The sequence below is a fragment of the Myotis nattereri genome (assembly GCF_964212035.1).
Source record: "Myotis nattereri genome assembly, chromosome: 18".
NCBI lineage: Eukaryota > Metazoa > Chordata > Mammalia > Chiroptera > Vespertilionidae > Myotis > Myotis nattereri.
The window spans coordinates 30,699,934-30,712,389 of record NC_138093.1 but is presented as its reverse complement, the minus strand read 5'-3'; the positions used below and the strand labels follow the sequence as shown (position 1 = coordinate 30,712,389).

Below are 12,456 nucleotides of genomic sequence, written 5' to 3'. Positions count from 1 at the left end.
GGGGAAATTAGAGAGAATTGTGCAAAAAAAATGAAACTAGACCACAAGGATAAACTCAAAATGAATTAAATCCTTAAATGTCAAACTAAAAAGCTTTTGCACAGCAAAGGAAGCCATCAACAAAATGAAAAGACAACCCACTGAATGGGAGAACATATTTGCCAATGAGAGGTTAATATCCAAAATTTATAAAGGACTGATATAGCTCAACACCAAAAATACAATCCAGTTAAAAAAAAAAAAAAGGACCTGAATAGACACTTCTTCAAAGAAGACATACAAATGGCTAATAGACATATGAAAAGATGTTCAACATCACTAATCATCAAAGAAATGCCAATTAAAACCACAATGAGATATCACCTCACATCTGTCCAAATGAACTTGTCCAAATGGCTATCATCAATAAATCAACAACAAGTGTTGGTGAGGATGTGGAAAAAATGGAATCCTCAGCACTGTTGTTGGGAATGCAGATTGGTGCAGCCACTATGGAAAACAGTATGGAGTTTCCTCCAAAAATTAAAAATGGAACAATCACACTCTTGGGAATATATCTGAAGAAACCTGAAACACTAATCCAGAAGAATACATGCATCCCTATGTTCATTGCCCTGTTATTTCCAATCGCCAAGATCTAGAAGCAGCCCAAGTGCCCATCCGTAGATGAGTGGATAAAAAAGCTGTGATACACTTACATAATGGGATGCTAGTCGGCCATAGAAAAAGAAGGAAATGTTACCCTTTGCGACTTCATGGATGGACTTGGAGGACATTATACTAAGTGAAATAAGCCATTCAGAGAAAGGTAAGTACCATATGATTTCTCTCATATGTGGAATCTAATGAACAAAATAAGCTACCAAAATAGAAATAGTCTCATGGATAGAAAACAGACTGACAGCTGTCAGAGGGGAGTGGGGTTGGGGAGCTGCGTGAAAAGGGGAAGGGATTAAGCAAAGAAAAAAAACCTCGCCCTGACTGGTTTTGCTCAGTGGATAGAGCCTCGGCCTTCAGACTGAAGGGTCCCAGGTTCAATTCCGGTCAGGGGCATGTACCTTGGTTGCGGGCACATCCCCAGTGTGGGGTGTGCAGGAGGCAGCTGATCAGTGTTTCTCTCTCATCGATGTTTCTAACTCTCTATCCCTCTCCCTTCTTCTCTGTAAAAAATCAATAAAATATATTTAAAAGAAAAAAATCTCAAAGACATAGACAATAGTATGGTGAGTGACAGAGGGCAAGGGGTTTGGGGAAGGTAACAGCGTAAAGGTTGATGGAAGGAGACTTGAGTTGGTGTGGTGAATACATAATAATGCAATATACAGATGATGAATTGTACACCTGAAACCTATATAATTTTATTAACCAATGTCAACCCATTAAATTCAATAAAAAAAAAATTTTAACTAGAAGGCAGGCCACCCCACATGTGTAGCCTACACATTACATACACACCCCAGACCCAGTCTCTCTGACATCCAAGGTCCATCGTGAAAACAAAACCCCTTCTATCAGATGCAGGGGACAGTGGGGTAGGTGAAATAATGGAAAGAGAATGCCTACATGGTATTTGTGAAATAAACTGAGACAGAGATATTAATACTCCAATTTGATTGGGGGGGGGAGTGGAATCACTGGATTGGGCAGAGAACATTTGGAAACATCTGGAAAAGTTTTATCTGCCATTAGTCGAGTGGATCTTCATTACATAGGTTTCATTTTAGAAAAGTAAAGGTCATTCCATTGTCATGCCCTTTAGCTCCATGAACTTCATAACTGCAGCACATCACATCAATTACACACTAGATTTGCTGGGTGGAATGATGGGAATGTTTTTAAGGCTAGTGTTGGCAACAATTGACAATTTTATAAGTAAAAGGTGTTTAGTACAGTTGTCCTTCAGTATCAGCAATGGATTGGTCCCAGGACACCACCACCATCACCCCAGGATGCTCAAGGCCGTTCTGTCAAATGGCATAGTATTTGCATATAACCAATGCACATTCCTCTGTATACTTCTGTGAAAAGAGATGACCGGAGTCATCTTGTACTCTGACTCTGTCTTGTTGGACAACTAAATTGCATCAACCTTGCTGACTTGCTGACACAAGTTTTTTGCTGAGGAAGAAACTTTCTGTGTACCATATAGCTGTGCTTTCTAAGAACTGTGCAAAAAATGTTTCTTTCCCAGTAATGGAAAGTCAATATTCATGTGAAGCCAATGACTTCCAAAAGATAAATTTCCCTTTGATCATAATCTTTGGTAAACAGCTAATGTAACCGAAATGTTAATCCCCAGACAGGACACTTTTCTGGTTGCTTCCAGAATCTGTGTTTCTGAATTTGAATTCAAAAGCCCAAATAAGGGTTTTTCTTGCCTGGAAGCCTTACTTTTTTCTCTCAGTCAACACTCTAAATCATCTTTAGATTAGATATAATACCTAATACAATGTAAATGCTATAAATAGTTGTTATACTGTCTTGTTTAGGGAATGATGACAAGAAAATATCTGTAGCCAAAACCGGTTTGGCTCAGTGGATAGAGCGTCGGCCTGCGGACTGAAAGGTCCCAGGTTCGATTCCGGTCAAGGGCATGTACTTGGGTTGCGGGCATATCCCCGGTGGGAGATGTGCAGGAGGCAGCTGATCGATGTTTCTCTCTCATCGATGTTTCTGACTCTCTATCTCTCTCCCTTCCTCTATGTAAAAAATCAATAAAATATATTTTTAAAAAAAGAAAATATCTGTACATGTTCAGTACAGATGTAAGCCTAACTATATGTACACGACCCCAACATAACATTTTTTTTCAAATATTTTTGATCTGCTGATGGTTGAACCTATCAGTGTGGAACCCGCAGGTATGGAAGAAAGACTGTATTTATAATTTATTTTCTTAATATATTTTCATTGATTTCAGAGAGGAAGGGAGAGGGAGAGAGAGATAGAAACATCAATGATGAGAGAGAATCATTGATCAGCTGCCTCCTGCATGCCCCCAACTGGGGATCGAGTCCACAACCCAGGCATGTGTGCCCTTGAGTGGAATCAAACCTGGGACCCTTCAGTCTGCAGGCCAACACTCTATCCACTGAGCTAAACAAACTACGGCTGTATTTATCATTTAAATTTGTTCACTTGTGAGATGGCATGTGAGGTCCCTGTTCTCTTGAGAGCAGTAGAATTCTATTTTTTGGTTATCATCATATCCTTATTTTCTATAACAGCACTTTGCAGATATTAGATATTTAATGAAAGTTGAGTAATTGATGGATGAATTTCATTGTCATGTGTTTACAGGCAATTTAGAATTTGTTCTGTAAATCGTTTCTACATGGCCTTGCCCATTGAGATATTAGCAACACTCTTATAACAGCAAATATAGCAAATTGATTTCCTATGCAGTTTCTTATTGCAAATGTTCACAGAGTCATAGCATTAAAAAAAAAAAACCTAAATATGAAGTTAAGAAAATGAAAAGTGAATTTGATGTGGTGTGAACATATAGTGTCAGAAGTTGAGCTTGGCCCAAGGAGGATTCCTGTTGAGATCAGTATTGATTTCAATGAGAAGTCCACTTAAGGTGCACAAGATGAGGAATGGCCGGGAAGAGAGCAGAACTCTACATCAGAGAACTCTATTCTACAGATGAACTTGCACAAGTGCTCCCCAAATATATCCGTTCATTTACTCACAAAATATGTGTGGAGGGCCCACTCTGAGCCAGGCCCTGTGCCAGATGCTGGGCTATGGCAGCCAGCAAAAGAGGCCAGGTGAGGTCAGGTGCTCGCCCACATGAAACCTACATTCCAGCGTCAGCGATTGCTAGGGAGGCATTGTTTACAGGAATAAAACACACACTGGAAACAACCAAAGTGCCTGTGATAGAGGACTGGATAAAGAAGATGTGTTGCATCTACACAATGGAATACTACTCAGCCAGAAGAAAGGACAAAATAACGTCATTCACAACAACATGGATGGACCTTGAGAACATGATGCTAAGTGAAATAAGTCAGACAGCAAAAGCTAAGAACCATATGGTTTCACTCATATGTGGGATATAAAACTGAAACTCATGAACACAAACAGCAGTGTGGCAGTTGCCAGCAGGAAGGGTGTAGGGAGAAGAGAGTCCTAATATGGGGTGACAGGAGAAGATTTGACTTTGGGTGGAGGGTACATGGTGCTATATACAGATTTTGTAACTTAGAAATCCACACATGAAACCTATATGTTCATGTTGACCAATGTCACCCCAATAAAATTTAATTTAAAAAACAACACTGAAAGCAACCTGAATATCCACCACTAGCAACAAATTCTTCAATTGTAGTGAAATACTATGTAAATTTGTATACATACTCACTATAAACATCCTATGTTCAAAGGAAAAATAATTTAGAGAACAGTATATATAGTATGAGCCCAGCTTTTATCATACACTTCAGAACTGCTTACTGTACCATGAGCGTGGTGTAAATTTTGTTAGAATAAAAAGGAAAGAAAGGAATAGGTCTCAACCTGGTAGCAAACACAAAATAGTTCTCCTCTGACTTCAGGAGGACAGAACTTGTCTCAACTTCCCAAGTAAACAAACAAGTTCAAATGACTAAACCAACTAAACTACCAAACTACTAAATACCATGGTGGGGGTGGGCTGTGGTTTTTTGTTGTTTAATTTGGTTTGTTGGTCTGCTTACAAAATTGTTTAAAACTTTGTTAATTCCACAAAGTAGGTGTGAGAGAGGCACTCTCATATACTGTTGGTGGAAAGGGGTATGGTTCTTGTATTCATTTTAACTGGTTTTCACAATTGATTTTTTAAAAATCTAGTATCAATAGCCTTAACAAGTGTTCCTATCATTTCACCCAGCAAATATAATGCAGTCACAAATATAAATACTAATATATATGAGCACTTATGGCAGGATATTTTTCAACATGGCTATGAACCTATAAACAAAGTTACCAATGTTGCAAGTAGTTAGCTGACATATGCCTGAAAGTCAGAATCCAAATAATATCTGGCATACTTGATTTTACTATAGGAGTTATAAGTTATTTAGTACTTTTCCATGAAGATGTCTGTCTCAGGAACTCCCATGTAATACATACATGTAATAAATCCTTTATTTCTGGCATTATAAAATCACTCTTGCCCTGTAGTCTCTAAGTAAATGTTGAGCAACATTTTATGAATATTATTTTGAAGGGGTCCCAAATCACTGGCCTATAACTGGGCACACATCTGACTCAGTCCATCCTTGGAGAGACAACTGGCCTTATATGGAGAAATCACCAGGAAATAAGGCTACCTCAGGACGTCCCAGAGAGAGTGTGGTTATGCAATACCTGACCCTCATTCTTCTCTATTAGCCTCTGCTTCATTTGGTGCATAGTTCAGCCTGGCTGCCACATCCCTTTCTCAACATAACAACTCTCAATATGCTTTTGACTTCTGCCTCATTTCCAACTCTCTTGGTCTCTCAATCTCCCAACTCCCAATTTCTTCCAGAGAAGAGGTGTCTAGCTGGCTCAGCTGAATTGTATAAGTCAATCCCATAAGTCATTCAACCGAGAGAGGGACAATTATTGACACAGGTCTAATCAGCAAGGCCACGGGAGGGCAGGGTTAGGCTACAAGCAAGAGGAGGCAGGGGTAGACATGTCTGAGCCCCCTCTATATCCTTTGGATAATCATCCTTAAATATTGCTCTGTTGGCTCAGGTTGTCAAACTTGAGCAGAATGAAATAGCTTTGTGCCAGGGAGCAGCTATGGCAGCCTGACTTGGAATGTCAAGACCGAGGTGAAATAAGAAGGGCGTCCAAACAAAGGGCAGCAATGGTAGTTTGGTTTATACCAGGCACCTGGTTCACACCAGATCAAGGAGGGTGCCATGCAGCACCTGGCATGGGATGTCAATAATAGAGGCAACAAGGGTCTCTGCAAGGGAGACTGCAATGGGGCAGCTCAACACGGAGTAAAGAGGGCATCCCTGTGGCCTGGCATGGGGTTCAGTGCCCAGTGGGGATGAGGAGGATGTCCACACAGAGGGCAAAGGTACAACTGATGAATAATCACATACTGAGGGCATTAATCAAATGAATAATATATGTTGAGGATCAGGTTCTCACTGTCAGTGTTACAAGTATGAAAAGGAAGAAAATTAGAATGAACCCTGTGATCCTGCCAAAAAATGCAGAGCCTGAATCTAATCATGAGGAAACAACAGAAAAAAATCAAAACTGAGGGACATTCATCGCCAGGGTGCTGGTAAACGTTTAACAACTACCTCTCCAAAAGGCAACAATCAAATAATTTTATGTGTAGCATTTCCATATATAAGAACCTCGTGATGGCCATTTCAACATGACCTCAGCCTGCCTGCAAAATTCAGTGAAATTGAGCAATCAGCTCTCGTGATCCAGTAGGAGCCAGCTCCAGCGTATCACCGTGTACAGAATTATTGGCAGTACTCAACAGTGTCAAGGTCATGAAAGTTAAGGAAATACTGGATAATGGTCCAGCTTAAAGGTAGTGCAGGAGTGATGACAACTAAATGCAACATATAAGCCTCAATTGGATCTTTATCTCTAAAGGATATTATGAGGACACGTGCAAAACTTGAATGGAGTCTGTGGACTAGATACATCAGTGTTAATGTAGAAGGCTAAATGGTGGCCCTCAAAAGACATGTCTACATCCTAACTTCCTGAACCTGTGCACGTGAATCACTCCTCCACAACTCAGGTGCCAGTGCCCATTGCACAGGGAAAGCCAAAACATTGAGACACTGATGTTTCTTTGATTTGGACAAAGCAAGAGGACAGGAGAGCAAGATTTCTCAAATCCATCTCTCTCAAAAAGCAAACAGAATGAGTGTTGATGCAGCTAGGGGATTTGGGAGGGGGTGTTTCAGGGAACTGAAAGAGAAGTCTGTGTTTCTTGAGGTATAGATGACGCTTATATGTATCAGACTTCTGGGCGTCAGCAGCTGCTCACAGCTAACTTGAAGACATTCTTTCCCTCCACAAAACAAACTCATAAATTCTTGCCGAACCGGTTTGGCTCAGTGGATAGAGCGTCAGCCTGCAGACTGAAGGGTCCCAGGTTTGATTCCGGTCAAGGGCATGTACCTTGGTTGCGGGCATATCCCCAGTAGGGGGTATGCAGGAGGCAGCTGATCGATCTCTCTCATCGATGTTTCTAACTCTCTGTCCCTCTCCCTTCTTCTCTGTGAAAAATCAATAAAATATTTTAAAAAAGAAAATTCTCTTTATGACCCTGAAGGTATCTCCTCCTGCTTGACAAGGAGACACCCTATTAGCAGCTTCTGACTAACTTCATGAGAACAAAAGGAGATGAGCAGAAGGAGTGGTTAACAGAAGAACAAAGGCCTAATTAAGAATTAAACTATTTAATTCTAGCTGCCAAAAATAGTAGAGGTATTAAAATCACTGATCTGCTGCCTCCTGCACAGCCCACATTGGGGAGCAAGCCCTGACTGGCAACACGAGCCATGACCTCCAGCTTCGTTGATCAATGCTCAACCACTGAGCCACACCCAGCCGGGCTGGAAGAGAGCTCTTGTCAAACCCTTGGATCCCCAGATATCTTGGGTTGGAGGTAAAAAAGTTAGCAGCTGTGGGATTACATGACTCTTTTTTAGTCCCTCTTATGTACCAACCTTACTAAAATCTAACCAACCCATGTCTGCAACCCTGCTCGGATATTTGGATCAGCCCTAGGTTAGTCAGTAGCCCAGTGGTACCAGGTTAGGCATTCTGTGTTGCACACCATTAGAGTCAAACCCCAGGCTAAAACTCATGGTTCAGGATGGAGTTGGATTGGTTCCCTAAAGAGATTTGATTGTATTTTTTAAAGAGTTCTTTATATATTAAGGTTGGAAAAGAAATTTTTTTCTTTTTATAAATTCAACACAGCATGATAATCTCTATAGGGAGTAGAGAGAAATTGTTTCTTTGTTACTAATGTTGTGGCCCCACCCCATAACAAAGAAACAATTTCCGGAGGATGAGGCCCAGAAATCAGGATTTTAAAAAAAGATTCCCAGGTGATTCTAATGTGCAGCCATGGTTGAGAACCACTGCTTTAAAGGGTTAAGGGACACCATAGAAGTTAAAACACCTGCTACAGATAAAGCCAAAATCAGCTGAAATGAATCACCTCATTAACCTATTTATTTATTCTTTAGGGAAAATGGCTAGTCCACTTGTTGCTCCCTATTCTGCAAGCAAGTTTGCTCTCGATGGGTTTTTCTCCTCCATCAGGACGGAATTTTCAGTGACCAAGGTCAATGTGTCAATCACTCTCTGTATCCTCGGCCTCATAGACACAGGTAAGGTCAAGAGACTGGAATAAATGGCCTGCAGATGGATCGCCTGTCTTACCATTGTGGGTAGAGGGTGGTGAACTCCCCGATTCATGTGTAGTGACCTGAAAGCCAGTGAGAGCACTAAGTCCTCATTTAATGAAGTGCTCTTGTCACTAATGGAGCCTCTGACTACTCTTTGACCCCTTCTCTCCATTCTTACCCCCAAATATGCTGAGTGACACCACACACATCACTTGATCCTATTCTGAGCACCTTATATCCTCTTGGATTTGAAATGGCCATTACTTTCCTATATGAGACATATCAAATACAAGTTTGTTTTTCTTAATAACATCACTAGTAATAAGACATATCAAATATGAACCCTTTGATATGATTCACTGAAAAAGACACAGCAGTGTGTTCATAGTATTCTTGCCAAAAATGCATCACCTCATTCCAATAAGAGAACAATGGACCCATGAGAGACAAGGAAAGACTGAAGAACTATCACAGATTAGATGGGAAATAAGAAAAATTTAATAGTAAGTGAAATCCTGGATAAGATCTTAGATCATAAAAAAAGGCATTAGTGAAAAAATAAGGCCTGTGGTTTAGTTAGTAATAGTGTTCCAATTATACCACACCTGTTCTTGATAATTGTGCAATGGTTATGTATGATATTATGATTAGGGGAAGCAGAGCGAACAAGGTAAGGGAATACTTTGCATAATTAGGGGAAGCAGGGCGATCAATGTATGGGAATACTTTGCATAATTTTTCTAAGTTTTCGTAAGCCCAAGTGCAAGTTTATCTAAAACATGTGGCAAATATGATAAGAAAACTTTATTTAAAGAGAAATTGATTAAACTGAGTAGTAGTTACAGAACAAGAGAAAGACAGAGATGCACAGTGAAACAAGGAAGAGATAGAGAGAGAGAAGCTGTGCAAAAAGAACATGAAAAGCTGGAAGGTGAGAGAAGATAACAGAGATTCCTTCTAAGTGAAAGTGGATAATGTTGACAAGGGAGCAAAGGCCTGAATTCTTGTCCTCTTCCTTGGTGAGTCATCATGCAGCACTCTTTGTGACTTCTCTCTGTTCTGCTCGCCCACATTACTTCCTCACCCCCAATCAAAACACCCATGAAGAACATGATTCAAATCTCTCAACTAATTAGCTCTAACGGCCCCCACAAATCTTCATCCAGGAAGACAGGGATTGTATGAAGCATCTCTTTGCCCAACAGACCCTAAGCCTACCCAGTCTTCTCCGTGTGTTCCTGATAGGGCCCATGGGCCTTTCAGAGTGAGCACTGGAAAACAGCCCCTATCAGCTAAGTTGTTAGGGTCAGCAGGCCTTTCAATGATGTAGGCTCTACTAGTCTTGGGTAACCCCCCACTTCTCTTGTTATTTCACAGACGCAGCCATGAAGGCAGTGTCTGGGATACTCAACGCCGAGGCAGCTCCAAAGGAAGACTGTGCCCTGGAGATCATCAAAGGGGGAGCTCTACGCCAAGAGGAAGTGTATTATGGCAAAATAGGATGGACCAATCTCCTGCTGAAAAATCCAGGGAGGAGGATCCTGGAATTCCTCAGCCTACGAAATTATAATATGGAAAAATTTATAAACAACTAGAAATGTCCTTAGGATAAGGGAGCTTGGGACTGTTCTGCCAGATGTTTATCTAAGCTCCATCCATGAAGGCATCTACCCAGAGAGATAAATGAGTCAGTCTCCCCAGAGAGTTGCAAGCCATGCCTCATGTCTCCCAGTTTGAAGGAGTTCGTCTAACACTTGCACAGTGAACATGTGATTATACCAAATGTCATGAAGCTGCATTATCTATGAGTTTTTTGTTGTTTGTTTGCATGTTTGTTTGTTTTTGTTTTTGCTGAATCCCTCCCCCTTTTTCATTCAACCCTGCAGCCCCTCTCCCCTCTAATAGCTGTCAGTCTATTGTCTGTCTATGAGTCTGTTTCTATTTTGTTTGTTAGTTTATTTTGTTCATTAGATTCCACATATGAGTGAAATCATATGGTACTTGTCTTTCTTTAACTGGCTTATTTCACTTAGCATAATATTCTCTCTAGGCCCATCCATGCTGTTGCAAAGGGTAAGATTTCCTTCTTTTCTATGGGAACCTGCAGTTGTGAAACTGTTAGTCACCATAGGTATAAAATTATAAGATAATTATATCAAATTTACCTCATCTAATCTAATAAAAGAGAAACATGCAAATTGACTGCACCCCCAAGCCATGCCCACCAGTCAATCAGAGCGACTATATGCAAATTAACTCAACCAAGATGGCAGCCACAGAGCTGGAGCAAGCAGGAGGCTTGGTTGCCCCGGCGATGGAGGAAGCCAAGCTTCCCACCTGCCCTGGCCAGCTGTGGCCTCTGCTCAAGGCAACGAAGTTTCAATTATAGAAGATAAATAAATCCCAGATACCTGCTTCCAGCCAGCCTCCACTGGGAGTTTGGGTGGCTGGGGGCCATGGCCAGCCTGCAAACAGCCATCAGCCCCTCACCCAGGCTGGCCAGGCACCCCAGAAGGACCCCCCACCTTGAAGGAGCTGTGGCAAGCCTGCAAACAGCCATCAGCCACTCACCCAGACTGACCAGATACTCCAGCGGGGACCCCCACCCTGAAGGGGGTGTCACCAGTCTGAAAACGGCCCTCAGCCCCTCACCCAGGCTGGCCAGGCACCCCAGTGGGACCCCCACCCATGCACCAGGCCTCTATCCTATATAATAAAAGGGTAATATGCAAATTGACCCTAACAGCAGAACGACTGGGAATGACTGGTCACTATGACACACACTGACCACCAGGGGGCAGACGCTCAATGCAGGAGCTGCGCCCTAGTGGTCAGTGCGCTCCCACAGGGGGAGCTTTGCTCAGCCACAAACCAGGCTGACGGCTGCCAGTACAGCAGTGGTGGTGGGAGCCTCTCCTGCCTCCTCAGCAGTGCTAAGGATGTCCAACTGCAGCTTAGGTCTGCTCCCTGCTGGCAAGTGTACATCCCCCGAGGGCTCCCGGGCTGCCAGCGGGATGTCTGATTGCCAGCTTAGGCCCAATTCCCCAGGGAGTTGGCCTAAGCCAGCAGGTGGTCATCCCCTGAGTTGTCCCAGACTGCAAGAGGGCCCAGGCTGGGCTGAGGGACCGACCTCCTACCCCCTGAGTGCACAAATTTTTGTGCACCAGGCCTCTAGTATATAATAATGTTCTGATGCTTAGTATAATAAATTGTAATAGAGGTCACATAAACTTTCCAAATCATAACTGGTAGCTGTAACTTTAGTCCATTCAGTATGGTGCCTTTAAAACCATAACCTATACAAGTAAAAGTTATCAGTGTTCATTTCTTATTTTATGGTTTGAATGTTTTCGTTGTTTTTGAGTTGAAGAAATCACCCTACTCTTCATTTAATTGACATAATGTCTTCACTAGTATGTATATTTCAGATACTTTTTCTTCTTTGTTATTGCTCCTCTAGGAAGGAGGACACCTGGGTCTGAATCACTAGGGAAAACCCCCAGAGCAGAGGTCTCTAGAAACTTGAGCCACACAGCCTGTGCTCATCTGTTGCACTCAGAATGCATAAAGCATCAATGCTTTACATGTGAATGCTCAACTGTTTTTTAGACATTTGGAGAGAAGGAGTTGGAGTTCAAGTCCTGCCATTCACACATTTAATCATTCCTTCAGTCAACAAATATTTATCCAACGCTTGCCAGGTATCACCTGAATATAACCAAATAGCAAACAAGATTTCAGTTACATTAACAACTCAACAAAACCTTAGTTAGTCAGGCCCCAAACTTGGAAGAGATCATTTTAATAGAGTTTAATAACAAAGGGATTATTTACAAAAAGTGTGGGCAAGACCAAAGGGCAATCACAAGAGATAACATGTATATCAGGGCCAGTTGCGGCTGTTTTCAAGCCTGGGCCCGCCCCGGTAGGGACAAGAGGAGAGAACTGTTATGAAAACCCAGAGATAAAAAGAACTGTTTGGAGAGTGCCGAGTAGCAGGAGCTATGCCATTCAGTTAAGGAATGCAACCAGCCCACTAAGGATCTTGAAGGAGGAACCTGGAGGAATAAATGCC

General features: G+C 41.9%; 1 protein-coding gene across 3 annotated transcripts in view; it reads left to right on the top strand.

Moving 5' to 3' along the window:
- Positions 1-11,711, top strand: part of HSD11B1 (hydroxysteroid 11-beta dehydrogenase 1) — a 30,280-nt gene extending 18,569 nt beyond the window's left edge. For 2 of the 3 annotated variants that reach the window (XM_081112684.1, XM_081112682.1), the window contains exons 6-7: positions 8,220-8,363; positions 9,759-10,587. In XM_081112684.1, the coding sequence (XP_080968810.1) occupies positions 8,220-8,363; positions 9,759-9,976 (362 nt within the window). In that variant the 3' untranslated portion in view covers positions 9,977-10,587. Of the gene's footprint in view, positions 1-8,219; positions 8,364-9,758 lie in introns of all 3 variants that reach the window. The other variant, XM_081112683.1, reaches the window with a different exon arrangement.
- The last annotated feature ends 745 nt before the right edge of the window (positions 11,712-12,456 follow it).